General features: G+C 41.9%; 1 protein-coding gene across 1 annotated transcript in view; it reads left to right on the forward strand.

Moving 5' to 3' along the window:
* The window catches only part of DOCK1 (dedicator of cytokinesis 1), a 495,500-nt gene that overhangs the window by 453,433 nt on the left and 20,026 nt on the right, over window positions 1–22,041 (forward strand). The window contains exons 42-47 of the mRNA XM_073546335.1: window positions 1,591–1,672; window positions 12,055–12,139; window positions 13,239–13,325; window positions 13,547–13,723; window positions 15,151–15,234; window positions 18,030–18,167. Coding sequence (XP_073402436.1) covers window positions 1,591–1,672; window positions 12,055–12,139; window positions 13,239–13,325; window positions 13,547–13,723; window positions 15,151–15,234; window positions 18,030–18,167 — 653 coding nt within the window. The remainder of the gene's footprint in view (window positions 1–1,590; window positions 1,673–12,054; window positions 12,140–13,238; window positions 13,326–13,546; window positions 13,724–15,150; window positions 15,235–18,029; window positions 18,168–22,041) is intronic.

A 22,041-nucleotide genomic window follows, 5' to 3' on the forward strand; every position in this document is an offset into this window, starting at 1 on the left:
TCCAACACCTTTGGGCTGAACTAGAATGGAGATTGTGAGCCCGACCTCTCCTCAACATCAGTGTCTGACCCCCACAAATGCTCTACTGGATGAAAGGGAAAAATTTCCACAAACACCTAACGATGTACAATACAAAATAATATTGTGGTACCGTGTTAGCCAGAAAAATCGATGTAAATACTTAGGTCCCTAAAAAATGAGAAAGGTATTCGAAGAGTGATACCTTTATTGGCTAACCAGAGAAATTATATTTGCAAGCTTGTCACGATCAGGGGGTATATAAGACCTTTGGCCGCACACGGCTATCACATGTACAGGGGGGCTTATCTAAGTTATCCCACCGCTGCCACAATGTGATGAGAACAGCAAGCTAGTCATGACCTATCAATTTACTGCAGGGGGGCTTATTTTAGTTACTCCACCGCTGCCAACACTGTTACAAACTGCCGGAATTTATATATATACCACTCTCTGGTTCCGCTTTGGAACTTGCAGCTCTCCGGCGCCCCCGTTACCCTCAGGTCAGTCAGGGAACTAAACCTAGGATAATTAGTCGTGGACGGGCCACTTGTTGTGCACTAACTATTAGGCACGCCACAGCGAAGGAATTATAAAGGCTGTGGCCGCAGCCAGACAATCAGCTTATAAAACCCCTTCCGTCACTGCCAGCTAACCCACCTAGCCCAGAGCACACTTCGCTGCCACCAGCTTCAGATTTCTCTCTCAATATTTAAATTAATAAAGGGGTACAAAGTCAAACCAAATTAGTAGCACAATTAACTTTTAGGCACATGAATTCGTTATAGAGCAAGGAGATACGAGACTAATTAGTTTATATTTTACTCCAAAAAAGGTAGACAGTGTTTACAGAAAGTATAAAAGATTTTACAAAATGAGACAATTAAAATATGTACAAAGCAGTTACAAATAAAACAGGGTTAAAGAAGAAAGGCACTCACATGTTACTTAGATCATCTCAGACAACCATGCTGGTGGGAGGAGGCAGACTTCCCAATGCATCAGAAGGTCTGGTTACAGCAGCTTTCCAGGGAAGCCCTGAAAGCTTACAAATATAAATTCTCTGATTAGCCAATAAAGGTATCACTGTTTGAATACCTTTCTAATTTTTTGGGGACCTAAACATTTACACAAACACCTAAAAAATCTTGTAGAAAACCTTCTCAGAAGAGCGGAAGCTGGTATAGATGCAAACAGTGGGGACAGGATTATCTCCTGCTTTTATCATTAATTTCTAGGATTAGCATCTTGTAAAGAAATGGAGCAAAGCAGAAAATCACCGTCCCCAGTATATAACAGAATTACAGCACTGATGGATATTATTAGATTTTAGAAAAGACTGTGAGACGGAAGTTGTCTGGGTCGTCTCACAGGACGCTCTCAGAAGTCTCACATACTGGCACTTGTCAGGTAGAAGAAAGAAGGCAATGTTTTTTCATGGTGCCTTTGGGGCATTGCTCTCACCCCAGGCTATGAAATAACATTTTAATGAGACCTACATATTTATTTAGTTTTTATTTCTTATGGAATTGAATGAACACACCAGTATTAATCTTTAATTCTCACAATCAGACATTCAGTGTTTTACCGTAAAACCGTTGCTCGAGCTGCCACCAAAGTTCAAGAATAAGCCTGTGTCTGAGCAGATATTAAGGTATGTACAGGTTTGTCGTGAGATTTTTTATTTTTTAAACTCTTTAGTATGTGTAAGATCTATGTAGGTACAATCATTGGAAACCTTAGATCTGGTGGATGAATGGATCACCACTGAGCCTTCTTTTATTCTCAACATTATAAAAGTAAAAACAAGCGATTTTGTTATTTACCTTTTATTAAAATATTCTCATTATTCTCAAGAACTGAAGGATTTTTAATGTTCTAATCTATTGCTCGTTGTCTAGGTATCTGCCACCTCTACTGTCTACCAGAGGTGGCCAGTCTCCTAGCCAAGGAGAGCAGCACCTGCAAGCTTTGCTCTCAAGACTCACTGCAATGCTGCAGAGGCACAGCTGCCTCTGCTTGCAACGTGGGACAGTGCAAAGTCCAAGCCAGTGTTGTAGTCATGCAAGCAGAAGTCCAGGAGCCAGGGAAGTGATGTGAATCCCAAGATCTATGTTGAGAACAACGCTTTAAAGCGAACCTGTCACCTGTTTTGGCCACTATAAGATGCGTCCACTGTCTTTCATGGCTTATCTACAGCATTCTATAATGCTGTAGATAAGCCCCCGATCTGACCTGAAAGATAAGAAAAATAAGTTTTATCATACTCACCCGGGGGCGGTCCAGTCCGATGGGTGTCGCAGGTCCGGGTCCGGCGCCTCCCATCTTGTGATGCCGCCTTCCTGCTTGCTTCATGGCTCCCCGGCATCGCACTCAGAGAGGCCCAGCGCCTGCTCAGTGCAGTTCTTTGCTCTGCCCTCAACAGGGCAGATAAGTACGCCTGCGCAGGAGCGCGATGCCGGGGAGCCATGAAGAAGCAGGATGATGGCGGCATCGCAAGAAGATGGGAGGCGCCGGACCCGAACCTGCGACACTCATCGGACCAGACCGCCCCTCGGGTGAGTATAATAAAACTTATTTTTCTTCACTTGCAGGTTGGATCGGGGGCTTATCTACAGCATTATAATTATATACAGCACTATATACAATGATGATCATTATCATCTGTTTGGTATAATTATTACTCATACACCTGACTATAGTCCTGCAAATCCCTAAGGACTCCGCACAATCAGTCTGAGCACGAACCACCAATGCCATACGGCTGTCACACTCGAGTCAGGAGATCCGCGGCCAGTCCGGACATCGATGTCCAAGATTCACGGAAGCCTGAATTAGCACTTACTATGTGCAAGTGTAACTAGAAGAACTGAGGCTGTTTTGTTCATTTTAAATGATAAAAATAAGCTATTAACAATTCTATTATTGAATGCATTTGTACTTTGCAGCATGCTTTTTCCACACCCACCAAAAAGTCTTGCACAATAATAAAATATATATATAATCACACACTCATTGAAAACCTGGCACTTCTGCAGTGACATCTCTCTGCTTGTGCTTTGCTTCTCTAATAAGCTCGACTTACTCATTTTTGTGATTATACAGTAATCCCCGATAGGGCTGGAAATAGTGGAGCAGATGTAAGAGAAATATTACGTAACTGTGAAGCAGCGCTGGCTTCCCCGTGCTGCCCTGTATCCTGTACTCGCGCACACATGTAGGAGGATGAAAAATCTGCGTAGCTGAGTGACCCTGCAGGCCAGAGACTGCGCGCCTGTCACATACTTTTCTCATTCCTCTTACAGTAAAGAAAGTGTTAATTGAATTTCCGGAAATTCAGATCAGCAGTTTATAAATAGGAGAAACGAACAGGAACGGAGTTATGATGCTGTGTTAAAGGAATTATTTTAATTTACTCACTTTTATGTGTCCGGTGTTTTTGTTTTTTTTTTTCTCGGATTTCCTTTTTATTGCTCTCATAAAATAGAAGCTTTTCTATTATTTCTGTTGGATTATATAAAGAGAGCAAGGCGGACATATCAGCAGTTTTTATAGTGTAGTAAACTACATACAATTTTATATAGTTTGCTTGGACCTGATGAGAATTGTATACTTAATTAAAAAAAATAATAATCTGTATCAGAATAGCTGTATAATCCTGATATTGCAAAATTAGTATTTTATATGACTTATAAAATGCTAATTTTAATATCAGGAGGTAAAACTTTCAAAAAGAATTAGACAGCCATTCTGACATGGAATTTCAAAGTAAGTTCAACAGTCTCATCCGGTCTACAAAATCTGTTTGCTAAGGTATGACATCTCTATTGTGAAATCTGATAAAAAAAAATGAAAAAGCAGCACAAAAGAAAGAAAACAATGGGTGCACGCTTCCAGGCATATACCAAACCTCAAAACAATTCATCAGAAATGAAAGCAGCACGCCATGGAGACTTCAATTTGAGTGATGTTTATTAGCCCATATGGCTATGTGCCCATTCAGCAATGTTTCGATCCAAAAGGGATACAGTCTCTGCTTGAGAAAGGTCCATATCCCTTTAGGACCAAAACGTTGCTGAATGGGCACATAGCCGGATGGGCTAATAAACATCACTCAAATTGAAGTCTCCATGGCGTGCTGCTTTCATTTCTGATGGATTATTGTGAAATCTCATGACAGATCTTTAAGAGAAATTGGAAAGACACAAAGAAAGGGTGAGCACAACAATGTTAGATGATAAGTTATTCACTGCCCCTTCAGACCCATGCCCCTTCGTTTTAAGGGAACCTTTCACCTCAGAATGCTCTTTATGTGTAGATATAGGGTTAATGTGCAGGTATGTAGCGTTACAATGATGCTTGACCGACTTACTGAAAGTGCAGCAACTGGGAGAAAATAAACTTATTTCTTCCTGGTAACTGCCAGCTTTCAGTTATGGGGGCGTGCCCAGAGTGGTTACAGTAACTGAAAGTCGGCGGCTTCCAGGAGGAAATGATTCATTTGCTTTCGTAGCCATACTTTCAGTACGACAACCAAGCAGCATTGTAAATCAGTTTACCTGCACATTAACCCTATATCTGCAGGTAAATGGCAGTTTCCAAGATGACAGGTTGCCTTTAACGCAGTGTATTAATTACTTCTTTTAAAAGGATCTTCCCTTGGCTCAGTTTTTTGGCTGTTACCATAAGACTTTTGGGTGAGGGGGCCGAAAAGACAGACTCCTCTCCAGCAAATGGGTAATCATCATCTGTGAATCTGTAAAAGTGGGTTGCATGTCCCCCTTGTTGGGCTCCTGGTTTCATAGGTGATATCTGCACCTGTCTACAGACCTGTTTTAAAGCTGGGGCTACACAGCGACTTGTTATACGCCACCAACTGTGCAACTTGCTGTCATGCGATTACTTAGATTTTGCGTGAAGAAAGAAAAAAAAAAAAAAGCCAAATTGCAGACAAGTTACCTTCAAGTCTATGACAAGTGACTCGCATGCACTAGTGGTAGAAAATCCAACACACTTCCAAAAATTTGCGTCCCTGTTGCAGGTCACAGTGTGAGGTTAAAGGTAAATATCAGATGTGATGTCACAATGTCCCTCTGCAATTTTGCTGTCGTGCGGCATATGTTGCCTTGTGAAACTTAACTAAGTTTTGAACTATTTTTATTTTTTTGTATTCTAGCCCTTGTTTAGTTAGCATTGTAGATCCTGGGAACTGAGTCTCGAGACCCTCCCTGATTGCTCAGACAAGAGGCAGAAGTGCTCATCTTATCCTCAAACCCAAGCAGAGTTGTGTAACGGGCTCATTAAGAAGTCTCTGTGTCCTTACATCTAAATAAGCTGAGCGGTTCTGCCCCTTGGTCTTATGATCCCCTGATCAACAGTACTTGCCAGGGGCTATAACATCAAATATCTTTTAAAAATGTAGTTATCCTTTAAAATATGAGTATCCCTTTAGTTTGTAAGGCCATAAATACAATTCTGTGGGTTTCATTCTGTACATGCAGGCATAACAGGTTCTGTGGTTGAAAAACAAGCTAAAATCATGACTAGTGATGAGCGAACATGCTCATATAAGGTGTTATCCGAGCATGCTTGTGCGCGAAGTGTCTTTGGCGTGCTCGAAAATTATGCCCGAGTCCCAGCGGCTGCATGTCTTTTGGCTGTTTGAGTGCCACGCATATGCATGGATTACCTAACAATGCATGCAAGTGTTGCAGCTGTTGAACAGCCACAAGACATGCAGCCACGGGGACTTGAAATACTGTATAATTTTGGAATATATTTTTTGAGCTTGCCAAAAGCAACATTATAAATTTTAGCCCTACTGCCATGTTCACTTTAAAAAGAAGAGACTTTCAAAGAAACCATATTTGTTCAGTCTTTCTCTATTTGTACGTTATTTGGACGTTTATGAAATTGAACATTTAACATAACAGGCCTTTAGAGTCTGAGCTGTAGCTCTTGAATTTTTTTGTAATTACTCTGAGTCTGGCCTTGGAGTGAATTTGTTAGGGCATTCACTCCTGAGATCATTGTCAACTGTCTTAAATGTTTTCCACTCCTTGGGATTAGGGATTCACTTTATGGCCTTAGTCAGACTTCAGTGATTTTTTTTATATGCTAAAAAGGACCAATTTTCATCATTGTTTTGTCATTATGTCCATTTTTCCCATCAATATTTTATTAGTGATTTTCTTGTATGCTTAAAAAAAATTTTTGTACCCATTGCAATGCTGCCATAGCGCACGGAGACTTGTGTGGGTGATTTTGATCTCTGTGACTTGAATCAAAGACTGAAGTTTCTCCTTTTTTTTTTTTTTTTGAAGACACAAAATCCCAAAAAATGAAAAACACAGATATAATATGAACAACCACATAGACTGTAATGAAAAACTGATGCCTAAGATGCAGATTTTCGTGCAGTCCTATGTCAACACACAGATTGTCGTATTGGAGTCAGTCAAATGCAGCTGGCGTAATACTGAGATAATATTCGTAAAGATGGCAACAAAGCCACAAATGCTTCATGCTTTATACGAAGTTCAGTCGATAATTTTACATACTTAAAGATCAGTGGTGGAAGCCCCCACATGGGACCCTCTGCTTGGTTTTCCACTCATAGTGTGCAGAGATTAGGGAGTTATTGAATAATCCAAAGATAAGGAAGGTGTCTGCCGCAGCCTCACGATGCACACGGCTGCCCGAGGAGAAGTAATAGCCTGAGATCGCCCCTTAGTTGTGCGTCCACTGGGAATCTGCACAAAGCCTTGTTTTCTTCACCAATCATTAGGAAGTGCTGAGCATAAAGACAGAATTAAAACTCCACCAAATGATTTTTTGCATATCATCTGCATTCGGCCGCGTTGGGGAGAAAGGTGCAGGCTGTTGCGACACATTTCAATTTGTCAAATGCACGAAAGCTAGAAATTTCAATATTATAATACATAGTAGAAGAATGGCTTTATAATTACCGTTAGGTGATCCTACATGGCCGGCAGTTCTTATTAGGAAAGACTAAGGTTAATTAGGGTGTGAGGAAATTTACAGTCCAGTAGTGTGTTATATATAGGGTATATATTAATATATGTAGGGTATATATTAATGTGTGTGTGTGTGTGTATGTGTATATATATATATATATATATATATATATATATATTTATTTGTGTGCGTTTTTATATTTATACACGTGTTTGGACAAAAACCTAGGTGAGCGCTATTTAAGGCCTAACGCCTACCAGAGAAAGTGAAACCCTACAATTGGTAGATGAGATGCAGATGTGAAGTCCCAGAGAGCACAGGCGATCGCAGAGCAAAGATTGAATGTCCTGGGTAAAAGGCAGCCACAGCAAACACAGTCTAAAAGCATAAAGGAGCTTGTTAAGCAATTAGTCAGGTGCAGCAGCAGCTGACCCAACAGGAAGCCGGTAAGATCCTGATCCAGCAGGATCAACAGCAGCATCAGGAGTTAAAGCAGCAGCTAATGTAACAGCAGTTTCGGCAGCAGCAGGTTCAGCATCAGCAGCACATGGCTTTTCTGGCAGAAACTGTCCATGCACTGGAGTTGACAACACCTGCCAGCGAAAGCGAAGGTAGTGGGGTGAGGCGAATGGTATGGGAGGCCTTACAGAAGGTGTCTATGGAAGATGACATTGAGGCTTACCTGACTATATTTTGAGAGGTTGGTGGACCGAGAAACTGCCCCCACAACAGTGGGCAGAGGTCCTTATGCCATACCTCATGGGTGAACTGCAGAAAGCATACTATAACCTTGCCCTGCAGGATGCCAAGGAGTACGATAAGCTGAAGGTGCAGATTATAGCACGTTTGGGCATTAACCTGGTAATCGGGGTACAATGGGTACACTTCTGACCCTATCAAAGGGACAAACCTGCCCGTCCCAGTTGTTCGACCTGTTACACCTGGGGCCAAAATGGCTGCAGACTGAGACCTGCTCTTCAGCGTAAACGGTGGAAAAAGTGGTAGTGAACCAGTATATCCACTAACTTACAAAAACCGTGCAGTGCTGGGCTGCCCAAGGAGATCCCCTGAATGTGGATGACCTTGTGAGCCTTGTAGAAAGATAGTTGGCCATGGAGAACTCCATGAGCAATCAAGGGAGCCTGAGATAACATTTCTGGGAGACCCAAAAGATGGAGCGCATAAAGACCCCAGAGGAGTCAGAGCCGGGTTCAAATGTTACAACTCATACCATTATCTGCTGGATGTGTTGAGTCCCGGGTCATACATCAGCCGTTTGTCCCTTGATCTTGACCTCGGACTCGATGGACTTCAGCGTACACCGGCACTAGTCCTCCTTCACCTACCCTGCTTGCAGTGCTGTTCCACATACTGGCGAGGGGCCTCAGGAATGCCCGGTGACTGTGAATGATGTCCAAGTGACGGGACCCTGGCAAGGGCCACATTTCCGTATTTGCTAGACCCTGTGAAGGGGATAGGGTTAAGGTGTATCCATGGAAACAACAAGAACTATCCCATATCTCAGGTCGACATGGTTCCATGTCCTAACAGTAGGAACGATAAAGGACTTGTTGCGTGCTATTGTTATTGGTCGAGATTTTCGTTGTTCTGGGAATCGTGGGCTAAGGTTGTAGCAACCAATAGTCTAGTATTAAATGCAAAGACCTCAGTGACATTATCACTATGTCAAAAATAGGGGGTAAGGCTATAAGTAGCCACCCTAAACAAAAGAGCACCTAAAGCACCCACTCCAATAGATATGCATGCAAGGAGGAAATGAGAGTAACTGGGTGAATAATTATTAATTTACATATGTATCACATTGTACAGACACAAAGTAAAGCAACACCACATGGTAGAAGACAGAATAACCCGGGGGAAACACCCAGCCACATAATATCAAATAGCAAGACAGTATGTGTAATTTGAATGCAAATATAGCCACAGCCAGGTGAATTAGCAATGTCTGCTAATTCCCCATCCTCCGGTTAGAGAACTCCTACACCAACTAGTGAAGCCATTATAGCAACCAGTGCGCAAAAGTAAGTCTCATATGGTCAAGTATAAGAGCAATGTCTTACCAGATCTAAGGATAGAGGCTGAGTGGACCCGGGACCAGGTGAGGGGAACACCCGACGCGCGTTTCGCGTGACTAGAAGCACGCTTTCTCAAGGGAAGTATGCCGGGGGGTGAGCACAGGACCTTCTTAAGCCCATGTGACTAATCACATGGCTCCCAATAAGCCAATCAGAGCGGTTTCACGCGGCGCATGCGCGCTGTACACCCAAAGCGCCGAATGCAGGAGAAAGCATCATAAGTTACCCCGGGCTGCAGGGGAGGAGAAATCCCCGGGAGCCCGGAGGAAGGCAGAAGACACTCCTCCGCATGTCAGCCACGAACAGGGACAGCGACATGTGCACAACCACTATCACCAATGAATGTAGGTTTGTATTGAAGTAATGTACAAAAATGGGCACAAGTCAAATGGACAAGAATATATAAGTAAAAACATCAGATGGAAATAACAGTTACAAATAGGAATTAGAAATATATATCAAGAGACAACATATAATTCAAACAACATAGCGTCACTATAAATATGAAAGCACATGTAGTCTCCTTAAATCGTAGCATCTCATATTCATCCATAAGGACAGATGTCCAGGCTAACGCGTACATAGAGCAGATACGAACATTAGGGCCAATGGAACAGCCAGATAGAAATATGGAATATGGATCCAGAGGGAGAGTAAGAGAAAGGTCCGACGTAAACTGAAGAAACATGAATAAAACAACATAGATTAAAAAACTACATAAAAAAATTAATAATAAAACCAACCCAAAACCTGGGATAGGGAGCAACAGTGGAGGAAGAAGGGCAAAAATTCAGGGAACCAGAAAATCAATACCCAAAGAGGATATTTTATATTCAGGGTACCCTACAAAAAAAGTCTAGTATGTGGCCAGGACTCGGCTATCTTAACAGTCAAATGCTGTAAACGATGAATTTCCGTTCATTATACTGGCTTAAAAGGAGAGTGAGAAAGCATCCCTTGAAGCAAATATCTCTTACTTGGATAGTTGGTTTCTGCAAGGGGCCAGGCATAATGAATTGTTATGTAATGGAATGGAAACAATGTTGGTCTCATCTGACCACAGCACCTTCCTCCATACATTTGGGGAGTCTCCCACATGTCTTTTGGCAAACTCAAAACGAGCCTTACAATTTTTGTGTGTAAGTAAAGGCTTTTTCTGCCCACTCTTCCATAAAGGCCCCTGCTATGGAGTGTACGGCTTATTGCGGTCATATGGACAGATACTTTATCTCTGCTTGGGAGCTCTACAGCTCCTTCAGGGTTAGCTTTGGTCTCTGTCCTGTCTCTCTGATTAATGCCTTCCTTGCCCGGACTGAGAGTTTTGGTGGGCGGCCCTCTCTTGTCAGGTCCCTTGTGGTACCATTTTCTTTCCATCTAATGATAATGGATTTTTTGGCACTCCAGAGGATCATCAGAGATTGGGACCTGTTTGGAGATCTCCTTGGTCTTCATGGTGTTTGGAGATCGCCTTGGTCTTCATGGTGTTTGGAGATCGCCTTGGTCTTCATGGTGTTTGGAGATCTCCTTGGTCTTCATGGTGTTTGGAGATCTCCTTGGTCTTCATGGTGTTTGGAGATCTCTTTGGTCTTCATGGTGTTTGGAGATCTCCTTGGTCTTCATGGTGCTGTTGGGTTAGTGGTGCCTCTTGTTTAATGGTGTTGGTGTTAATGGTGTTGTCTTACAGAAAAGGTAAAGTGTATATACTGACAGACATGTGACACTTAGATTGCAAACAGGAGGGCGTCCTGTCACTAAGCATGTGACTTATAAAGGTAATTGCTTGTGCCAGAAATTTTTAGTGGCTTCATTGCAAAATGGATGAATACATATGCACCTGCCATTTTTTAGTTATTTGATCCCAAGAATTTAATTTATGTCTATATTGTTCTCACTTCACCAAATTAGTTCTGATATATCACACACAAATTGGATTAGAAAAATGTTTAAACACAGGTTGTAATGTAACAAAATAGGTAAAAAGCCAGAGGGTGAATATCGTCACAATCCACTGTAGTTTATTTGGGTACAGAGAATCTGCTCATTGTGGAAACTTGGCCTAAAAGTATCAGAAAGGCCAATAGAAACCCCAAACTGTTGTCTATGTAACGCCTTTTGGAACTGTAGCTTTCCATACGCCTTTCCCACCAAAAATTACTAACCATTTTCTGTACAATATCTGCAGAACGTTTCAATTCGGTTTTTTTTAATCAGATTTTTATCTTTAAGGCTGTGTGCCCACGTAGCGTTTTTTTAAGCGTTTTTGATGCGTTTTTCGGGGTCAAACCACATCAAAAACGCTTAAAAGAAGCATCCCATTCATTTAAATGCATTTTGGCCTTTTTGTGCCAATGGATGCGTTTTTTTACCTCTAAGGAAACGCCTTGCGGTAAAAAACGCAGCATGTTCATTAATTTCCGCTTAGGTCCGCGGTTTTGGCTATTTCCTATAGTCCAAAAGACGTGCGAAAAAAAGCATCAAAAAAGCGCGTTTTCTGGGAAGGAGAACCCGTTTCCTGAGCGTTTAGAAATGCTACGTGGGCACATAGCCTAACAAACAAGACGTCAAAATGGAAAAGAAAGAGCAACTTCAACTCCGCACTGTCAAAATGCCAGTGCTACGTAGTAAAGCAGCCCAACAAGCCTTATCTTTAAATATTTGTTGCGGATTTCCAGATCCGTTGCGTTTTTCTGCAGTCTTTGCAAAGCAAAGAAAAGCATCAGTCTTAAAGCAGAGGATCTGAATCGGGGTGAGGTCTCAGCGGACTGTACTGGTGGCACAGCCAAGTTGGGTAGTGGCGATCATATAGGACCCCATAATTTGTGTTCTCCTCTGATAGTGTCAGAAATACTGGTCCGAGGCGGGTCCTCACTGCCTGAGGTCTGATAGATTTGCTTTACATTACTGCTGTGTTGTTATCAATCACCCTTGAGATCGCCATATCTGTTCTTATGATTTCCCGCAGCTTCTACCGAATTAATGAAGTCGTTCGATTTCAATACTCCCGGCCAATCAGAAAAGGGGAAAAAGATCCTGACAATGAGTTTGCTGTAAGTACCTGAGATTTTTAGCTGCTACATATCGCCCCAACAGACATTTATGATCAAGAAATGTAATTATTATACACACTGCCTGGCGTGAAAAGAAGACAGTTCAGCGGCCAATTGCTGCAGATCATTAGATCCTAATCGAAGTGAAAACAGCTTGTGTGCCGTAAATACTGTCATTTCCATTTGTGCCGTACAGATAGGGAGCCCGATGTTGTTATTTTGGGGATGGCGGATGTGCGGACGGTCACAATTAGTTCTACAAAAATACAGTAATCATTGTCGGATTATATAAAGAGGTGTTTCTGGCGGTGTATATCAAGTCTGCGCCCCATATGGGTTGATTACACCTTCTCTTTTAGGTCAATCTCACTCATTTAAAATGGTTTTCTGATGTTAGGAAGTGATAGCAAGCTGATAGGGAATGCCTTCACTTTCCCATGAGTATGGGGCTGATAATGAAGGGGTCTTAGTGCTGCGCCCCCTAGTGGGGCCAGCTGAGGTTTCCTTTATAGCTGGTGATTGGGGGCTCCTATGCAGGGGAAAAAAATAAACCTTCATTCTATGGTGGTCCCAGAGGTCCAACCAATCATAATGACATATCTTAGAAGAGCCATCCTTGTATAGCCCAGAAACACCTCGTTAAACTATTGCTCCAGTAATCCCCGGACGATACCTGCCACAGTAAATTTACATTTGTCCCTATTATTAAAAATATAGAATTTAGATTATTTTAATGGGGTATTCTCTTTTTTTTTATAGAGATGGGATTACTAGTTTCATTTCATTCAGAGTTTGATGTTTATTAGTCATTAATTTGAAAACAAGGTAGAATAGGAAGACATTGGAATTACTGTAGCCCTTTACTTTCTCCCTGCCAATCTCTGCTGCAAGATCTCTCACCCTCCTGCAGCTGAGATCGGCAGGGAGAAAGTAAAGGGCTGCAGTAAGGTACGGGCCTGTAGATACAGAGAGAAGCTCCAGCCAGTCACCGTTTGAAACGTGAAAGACAACGATACAACTTCCAGGACTTGTGAAAATGTCCTTCATGGCGTCTTCACCAGATCGTGTGGGCTAATCTATTTTTTTGTTCCGTGCTTAGAATATGTGGATTGAGAGAACGACCTTTTCCATAGCCTACAAGCTTCCTGGGATCCTGCGATGGTTTGAAGTGAAATCTGTGAATATGGTAAGACATTGTGATGTTGTGCCACATGACAGCTTTAGCTCTGCTACATCTGTAACAGAACACCAAACACCTATTTCTAGGTCTACAATGACAGTATGTCCCCGCTAATCGGTGTTCCGTACATATAGGGTTCCATGGAGAGATGTGGGAATGTGATACTCACATTTTAGGTCCTCTCTCTCCGATATTATGTATTTGCCCCTTTTTCTCCTGTACGACAGGTGGAAATCAGCCCACTGGAAAACGCCATCGAGACGATGCAGCTGACCAATGAGAAAATCAACGACATGGTGCAGCAGCACATGAACGACCCCAACCTGCCCATCAACCCCCTGTCCTTACTACTGAACGGTATTGTGGACCCCGCAGTCATGGGAGGATTCGCAAATTATGAAAAGGTGAGATGGCCGAAAAGGAACAAAAACCAAAACCATCGCTCGGTTTACCTGCCACGATAAGACGTTTTTGTAACATTTTTGAGACTCTAGATTTATTCCAAAATTGGTTATTTTTAAGGTTTTTATGAAATCCGCTTTTTTTTTCTAATATTGGGACACATTTTGTATGTTGATTTCCGTGGTTGCATCCAAATCATCCTACAAATTAATCCGGCAAGAAAACCCATGGGCTCATATTTCTGTCACTTGCTGTAAGCTTAAGGGACTGCCTCACAGACAGACATTTTTTGTAAAATCCTCACTGATTCCCAGCTGCTCCGTTTTCAATGTTACCTATTCTCACTATGGTCCCTATTTCCTGCTGCAGCAATGCGGTCCTGACACTTGGACGTGCGACTGCTGCAGCCAATCACTCCACGCAGTGGTTACCAGCTACAGTCAGTGAGTGGCTGCAGTGGTCACAAGTCTCTGAGTCCGGATGTCATCACATAAAGTAAGGACCATTGAGGAACTGGGGCGCTGTTGGGAAAGGAGCTCTGGGATTGGTGATGAAAGTTCTGCTTTTATTTTTTATTTATTTTTTTTAAACCCGTTTCTAAGGGTTCTGAGAAAACAAAAATACTTCCCAGGCGATCCCTGGATTGTCGTTTCTTTTCAGCAGCGTTTTTATCCCATTAAAACAAAAAAATTGCACCATATTTCCTGATAACACTATTGTTTTTGCTGCAGAAAAAAAAGTAGCAAAAACGCCATGCGGGAACATAACCTTAAAGGGGTTTTCTGATTTTGGGAAACCCGTGTTCCCCAACTGGAATTTGTCTTTTTTTTTTTTAGATTAAAAAAAAAAAATACTTGGCCTCGCTCACCCTCTCCGGGTCCTGTGTTGAGTCTTCGCCACTGCTCTGAGCCTGTTATATTTTGCAGCGGCGACATGTTGGACAGCGCTGCAACCAGTCGGTGAGCTCAGCGTCTCTGAGCAGCTTTGGGCACACCGATTGGCTGCAGTGTTGTCAGCATGACGTCTACAATGCAGATAATAACAGTTGCTGGGAACGGCTGACACTGGACCAGAGGAGGGTGACTAAAGCGCAGTTTCTGTTTGTTTTTTTTATACTGCGCGGGCTTTCCAAATCCGGAAAAATCCTTTTAAACTTGGCTTCCAATATTCAGCACTTACTGAATATATCTCAACATAAACCGATGGAAGAAGGCATGACTACAGGGTTTGTTGTCTGTTACCATAGAAACACATAGGTTTGCACAGAGCTCTATACCTAAAACGATAGGGGGATCGTATTGCAAATTTTTTTTTCTGTTTCTACACATTGATAAACTAATAACTGATGATGATGATGATGATGAAAGTTGCCTTTAAGTGACTCGCATCGATGAAAGCGGCTGTAATCAATCCTGTTTATATTCACCAGGCTTTCTTTACTGAGAAATACATGCAAGAACACCCAGAGGACCTGGATAAAATTGAAAAAGTCAAGGATCTGATTGCATGGCAGGTAAAAACTCGCTGTAATTACCCAGTGCAGGGGCAGGCACCCAAGAGACAGCTCGGCCTCTGAGCTGACAGCTCGTGGGCAGCTGCGTCATCCGCGTGGCATGCACTTTTCCGTGGCATTTATCAGCTTTACAGTAGCAAATCTGACATTGACATTTGATAATTTCATATGCGCCATGAATAGTTATCCCTTAGTCTCCTTGTCACCAAAGGAGAAGGAGCCGCATTGTCTTGTTCGGCCCGTCGGACATTTACCCGTCATTTCAATGGAAGCTGTTTATTATTGCACATGATATATACAGGCCAACAGATACAGAGATGTATATATTATATATATATTGCTTTTCATACCAATAAGGTCCTGCGTATTAAAAGGGAAAATACTCCATTATGCAAAGTTAAAAAAAAATCACACTGTGTGCTATGGACTAATAGGAAAATTCCTGGCAAATTTAAAGAGGACTTGTCCCATTTTGTTTTTACCTGGTGTAAATGCCGCCGTTCTCCTGAATCCGGCGATGTTTTTCTTTTTTTCCTGACCCTCTCCGTTCCTGAGATACTCACCCCTCTTCTCTGTTTGTACATCTAGTCTTGTTAGCCAAGGGGGGTTGGTCATCCACTCTCCTCTGTGGGCGTCTTCTGGAAGATTACACCCACTTGGCTAACTAGACTAGATTTATATCAGGGAAGAGGAGGCCATATCTCAGGAACAGAGAGGAGCAGGAAAAAATGAAAAACGACGCTGGATTCAGGAGAACTGCGGTATTTATACCGGGTAATAAAATTATACATTTATTGTGGCAGGTGACAGGTCCCCTTTAAATAAACAATGTAATTTTTGGGGAAATATGTATGAGCTTGGTTTTAAATGTCAATTTTGACAACTTTCTAAATACTGTTGTACATTAAAAAACAATATTTCATTATGCAATTATCAGCTGATACACAAAGTGATGACTTCTAGTCACACTGTGTCTGTGTTGCCAATTCTGCTTTTTTTTTTAGCTTAATGAGTAATCGTTATTTTATTCATTTTTAATTAAAAAAAAAAAAACCTTTGTACTATATCTTATTTTAGCAGAGAAATCTGCCTCATAGAATGTTAGAGTTGGAAGGGACCTCCATGTCCAACCCCCTGCTAAACCATCTCAGACAGATGTCTCTCCAGCCTCTGTATGAAGACTTCCATTGAAGGAGAACTCACCAGTTCTCGTGGCAGCCTGTTCCACTCATTGATCACCATCAAAAAATTTTTTCCTAATATCTAATCTGAATCTTCTCCCTTTTCAGTTTCATTCTTTCTCCTCCTGGACTGATCACTTTATTCTCAAAATTCTCAATTCAAAAATTTGTCTTCATTGAATACAGATTTTCTCTTTACGGAGATAGATGACAGTTGGTGCTCATGAAGTTCTATGGAGCCAGCAGCGGAATGTCTGTGTCTGCCTCTAGCTCCTCACGCCATCGAATTTGAAAAGCAACCAACTGTCACCTCCTATCTCAGTAATGTAACTAGTCTGTCGGCACTGAAAGCAAATTTAACTGAGAGGAAATGATCAGTACAGGAGAGGAAAGAAGCAGATTTCTCTGATTAGGTATATTACAAAGTTGCTTATTTTTCTGTGTACTATTGATTTATGAAATAAAAATGAAAACGACGGTTACTCTTTAACTCTCCCAGTATATGTGTTTGACTCGCTGCTTTTTACATCAGCCATTGTACAGGAATCTAATAGAGGAAAAACGAATTGTCCTTAGCTAAACTTTAGGTGCGCCGTGTCTGACGGCAAGTTTTTTTTTTTTTTATTTGTTTCCAATCCCAATCAGCTGAATTGTGAGTGCAGTTTTGGAGTGTACAATACAACACACATCAGACTCCTGTTCTCAGGAAGGCAATCAACCTCATAGGTTTCCTCTGCGTACTTCCATTTCCAAAAATATCCCATATGAAAAACGGGGAGACCATACAAACTCCATGCAAATGTCACTCTGTCGAATTTGAGGGCTGCATGGAATCTGTGCTAACCACTGAGCCATGGGAATTATACCCCTTTACCATGGTTAGCACTACAAAAAAGGAGCAGCCAGTGAAGATTGTGATTAATGTATAATTTTTGTTAGCATTTACGTATCCTTATTTTTTATATTAATAATGAATAGTTGAATTGAATAAATTATTTGATTAATTCAATTATAATAAATATAATTAGATTACATTCTTAAATAATGATCATTATAAATATTATAATTAGTATAATAGTATGGTATTACTATAATTAGCTTTTAGTTATTCTTATATGATTTGTAATCATTTAAATAATAATTGCTTAAACAATTTATAATAATTTAGTTATAATAATTAAATTATAATAATCCTTATAGAAAAACTATTAATATTTATTAGAATTTTTTTAGCGATTAACTAAACTTATCCGTGCAGACTAAAAAAAGAAAAGTCTTTGGTGATTAGCAGCGGGAACAGAAAATTGTTTTTTCCGCATTATATATGATACATCATGGTGCGGACATCCTGCTCCATAAGAGCTGATGTCTTACAATCACTCGTCATTATTCACCATTAATAAATGCTCATCTGGATCTGTGCGTCATACCTATGGGGCCGTCAGGAGAAGCAGCTCTTGGTCTCGCTTGCCCCAATCATTTCCAAAGAAGATAATGGATCATACAGGAAAAAAAATACACAATGTATATGGTGTACTTGGATTGTCTTTGTATATTCTGATCTCTTTTTGCATTCTTCTAGCCTTTTATATGTATTTCTCGTTATCTGTTTAGGTTCCATTCCTTGCAGAGGGAATACGCATCCATGGAGAAAAGGTCACAGAAGCCTTGAGGCCTTTCCACGAGAGAATGGAGGCTTGTTTTAAGCAACTGAAAGAGAAAATTGAGAAGCAATATGGCGTCCGGACTCTGGTGGGTATAAGGCTCTGCGACCTGAATTAGAAATTGTATGAAATGTTAAGGTATTTTCCGGCTCATATTTGCCTGGTCAATCCAAGACGTGACTACCCAGGGGTCGCCAGTGTTGGTAATTATACCCAGTGTCGTTAGAGAGATTTTCCCGATGAATGAATGTTTCTCGTCTGATCACAAGAACAAGCGAATGTTGATTGGCTGCAGCGGTAATGTCACAACAGTGCTACAGTCAGTCACTGAGCTCAGCACCACTGCCGATGTCGATTGCACAAGCCACTGAGCTCAGTGATTGACTGCAGCACAGTTAGCGTGAGGTCTCTGCTGCTGCCGATCAAAAACGAACAGAGCAGTGGTGAGTGGTGAGGTTGGTTTCTGGGAGTGTGAGCTAAAGCTCTGTTTTGTTTTTTTTTTTGCCTCCCTGAGCCTTAGGAGCAAAATATTTCAAACGGTACAGCCCCTTCAAGAGATATAGTCACCTGTCTGCCAGTCTCATAGACCATGAATCACGATCGACCGTGCCACTATATAAAATCCAACCATAGTGTAGAGGAAGGCGGGATCGGGGACCCCTGTCCTAGTGATCACTGGAGGTCGTTATGATGGGGCCCTTAGTAATAAGTCATAAGTAGAGTTGAGCGACTTTGGTCGGATCGGGTTTCATGAAACAAAATTTGTTTCAGACGAAACTGGTCGGACTAGGGCAAAAAAAGTCAGTTTCGTCCGAAACCCGACCCCAATGCAAGTCAATGGGGAATAAAAGTTGGTATTGAGTGGAAGAATGTCATCCGCTCAATGCCGACTTTTATTCCCCATTGACTTGCATTGGGGTCGGGTTTCGGACGAAACTGACTTTTTTTGCCCTAGTCTGACCAGTTTCATCTGAAACAAATTTTGTTTCATGAAACCCGATCCGACCAAAGTCGCTCAACTCTAGTCCTCTCTCCTCTGGATAGGTGATAAATGTAGCTGTAATCTGAGCGTTATATATAGCAGAACCAAGTGTCATTTAAAGGGGTTTTCCTAAGGCTGGTTTCACACTTGCGTCTTTTTGCGCAAAAAAACGCATGCGTTTTTTTCCCCTATACTTTACATGGGTGCGCATACACATGCGTTTGTATGCGCATGCGTTTTTTCCCCTATACTTTACATGGGTGCGCATACAATGCGTTTGTATGCGCATGCGTTTTTTTGTAGTGTGCGCTCGGGCGCACAAAATGCATCCTGTTGCATTTTTTGTGCGTCCGACTTGTCCCAAAAAAATGCATGCGCACACAATGCGTTTTTTTTTTCACCAAAGCACCCATTATAGACTATGGGTGCGCTGACGTGCGCATTGTAATGCGCACGTCAACTAAAAAAAAACGCATGCTAAAAAACCAGACACAAACGCATGATGCGTTTTTTATGTGCGTTTGCACGGAGCACGGTGCGCAGCGCAAAAAACCGCAAGTGTGAAAGTAGCCTTAGAGAACAACCTAATGATGAACTTTATCCCTGGTGGTTTGATATTCTTGTTCTCAGTCTGTCTAGCAAGGAAAGCTGCTGGCACCTACACATTTACACTAATATATAGACCCCATACTACTGGCCATATAAGGCTGTGTTCACACAGTGTTTTTTTCGCGTTTTTCCCACAGATTTACCAAAAAATCCGCGGGAAAAATGCAAAAAAGAAGCTTCCCATTCATTTTAATGCATTTTCTTATGCGTTTTTTACCGCGCAAAAAACTCTTTGCGGTAAAAAAAATACAGCATGGCTATTTTCTGTGTGTCTGGGGACGCACTAAAAAAATTGCGGCAAAAATCGCGGCAAAAACGCGTGTTTTCTGGGAAGGAGTCCTGTTTTTATGCAGAAATTTTCTGCATACGTGTGCACATGGCCTTACAGATCTCCTGAGACGAAAAAATAAATTTGGTGGCATTTATTCCCTGCGCTTTGCACCATAAGTGACTAGTAATAAAGTTGTCTCACTTTTGACCTCAGCCACCTATTTTTTTTTTTTTCTTTTTTTTTTTTCTTTTTATTCTTTTTTTTTTTTTTTTTTGTGCAAATCATAATAAATTTGGTGCATGTAATATATTACAATTTTTTGGCCCATTTTTCCCCAAAATTCTCTGCCCGCTATGTCTATAGCAAATAATGCAGCAATAATTCATTATCTGGCCGAATGCGACATAGCGTTATAGTGTGTGTAATGTCCGGTAATGGCGCATTAACACCGAGCTCTGCTAATTTGTCTTCTCCCAGCTCGTCTTTTTTTGCTAAGGTTTCGTATTATTTGTATTTATCAGACAGGACCGTATCTGCTGAGCATCTGTTACCAAATCTGATGGCAGCTTTGCCAGGCAGCGTGATCCAATATTTGGGTTGGTGTCTGCACACACAGATGGGTATTATAATGAGCGTTGCTTTTTTTTAAAAAATTTTTCTTTCCGAGTCCAGCTGCAGATCCTCGGCGCCCGTACAGGTCCATTAAATACTAATATAACAGCGAGATATCTCACAAACCTCAATTAGGATTAGTCACGATGTCACCTCACCTCGCTCTCCATTTTACGCATTGACAAAGGAGCGGCGTTCTAGTTACACATGTCCGATGTTATCTTAATAATGTTTTCCTAATCCCTGCTTGGCGGAGGGCCTGCCAGCGATGATGGAGTGCCCCTACCACTGTCTGCTCACCGGGTATCAATTAATCAGCAAGTGACAGAGTACAAAACCGCGCAAAGCTCCACAGCCGGCAAGATTTCATCCGGTGTCATATCGTCCCCACGCGCCGGACTCCATCACGTCGGGCAGAAATGTTGCTGTGAATCGCTCGTCTTTATTCTCATGGATATGATCTTTCTTTTCCTGATTTAGATGTGTGTTTTGATATAAAAGTGAACTGCTCCATCAATGAGACACAGCCGCAAAAGAACAGGGATCGGCGCTTGGCTTGATCTTTATCTTTATTTTTCGAGCACCATTGATTCCATGGTGAATAAGATACATAAGAGGTTACATCAAAACACAAATAGAAATGACAATGAACAAACTAACAATGACAGATGGGTACAGAGGGGACAGGGTTCTGCCCCGCGGGCGTACGGTCTACAGGGTGATGGGGAAGGAGACAGTAGGTTTTCCACTCAGAGTAAACTCAGAATTTGTAAAGGATTAGGAAATTATGATTTACGCTGTAGCTTATACTTTCTATAATGGAAGTAGGGCTGTGCTTCGTGTTGCATTTTTCTTATAATATTGCTCATCTGTCAGATGTCTCCTCCACTACTGAACCTAAAGAAAGCATGGAGGTGAATAAGCTGACCTCCCCCTGCCCACATATAGGGAAAGCCGGAGAGCCCTGCCTACATAAAGGGAAAGCCTGAGAGCCCCACCTACATAAAGGGAAAGCCTGAGAGCCCCACCTACATAAAGGGAAAGCCTGAGAGCCCCACCTAAAGGGAAAGCCTGAGAACCCCACCTACATAAAGGGAAAGCCGGAGAGCCCTGCCTAGATAAAGGGAAAGCCTGAGAGCCCTGCCTAAACAAAGGGAAAGCCTGAGAACCCTGCCTACATAAAAAGAGAGCCTGAAAGCCCCACCTACATAAAGGGAAAGCCTGAGAACCCCACCTACATAAAGGGAAAGCCGGAGAGCCCTGCCTAGATAAAGGGAAAGCCTGAGAGCCCCACCTACATAAAGGGAAAGCCTGAGAGCCCTGCCTACATAAAGGGAAAGCCTGAGAGCCCCACCTACATAAAGGGAAAGCCTGAGAGCCCTGCCTACATAAAGGGAAAGCCTGAAAGCCCTGCCTAGATAAAGGGAAAGCCTGAGAACCCCACCTACATAAAGGGAAAGCCTGAGAGCCCCACCTACATAAAGGGAG

This window comes from Dendrobates tinctorius, unplaced genomic scaffold (assembly GCF_039654945.1).
Source record: "Dendrobates tinctorius isolate UK_male_01 unplaced genomic scaffold, ASM3965494v1 ptg000147l, whole genome shotgun sequence".
Taxonomy (NCBI): Eukaryota; Metazoa; Chordata; class Amphibia; order Anura; family Dendrobatidae; genus Dendrobates; species Dendrobates tinctorius.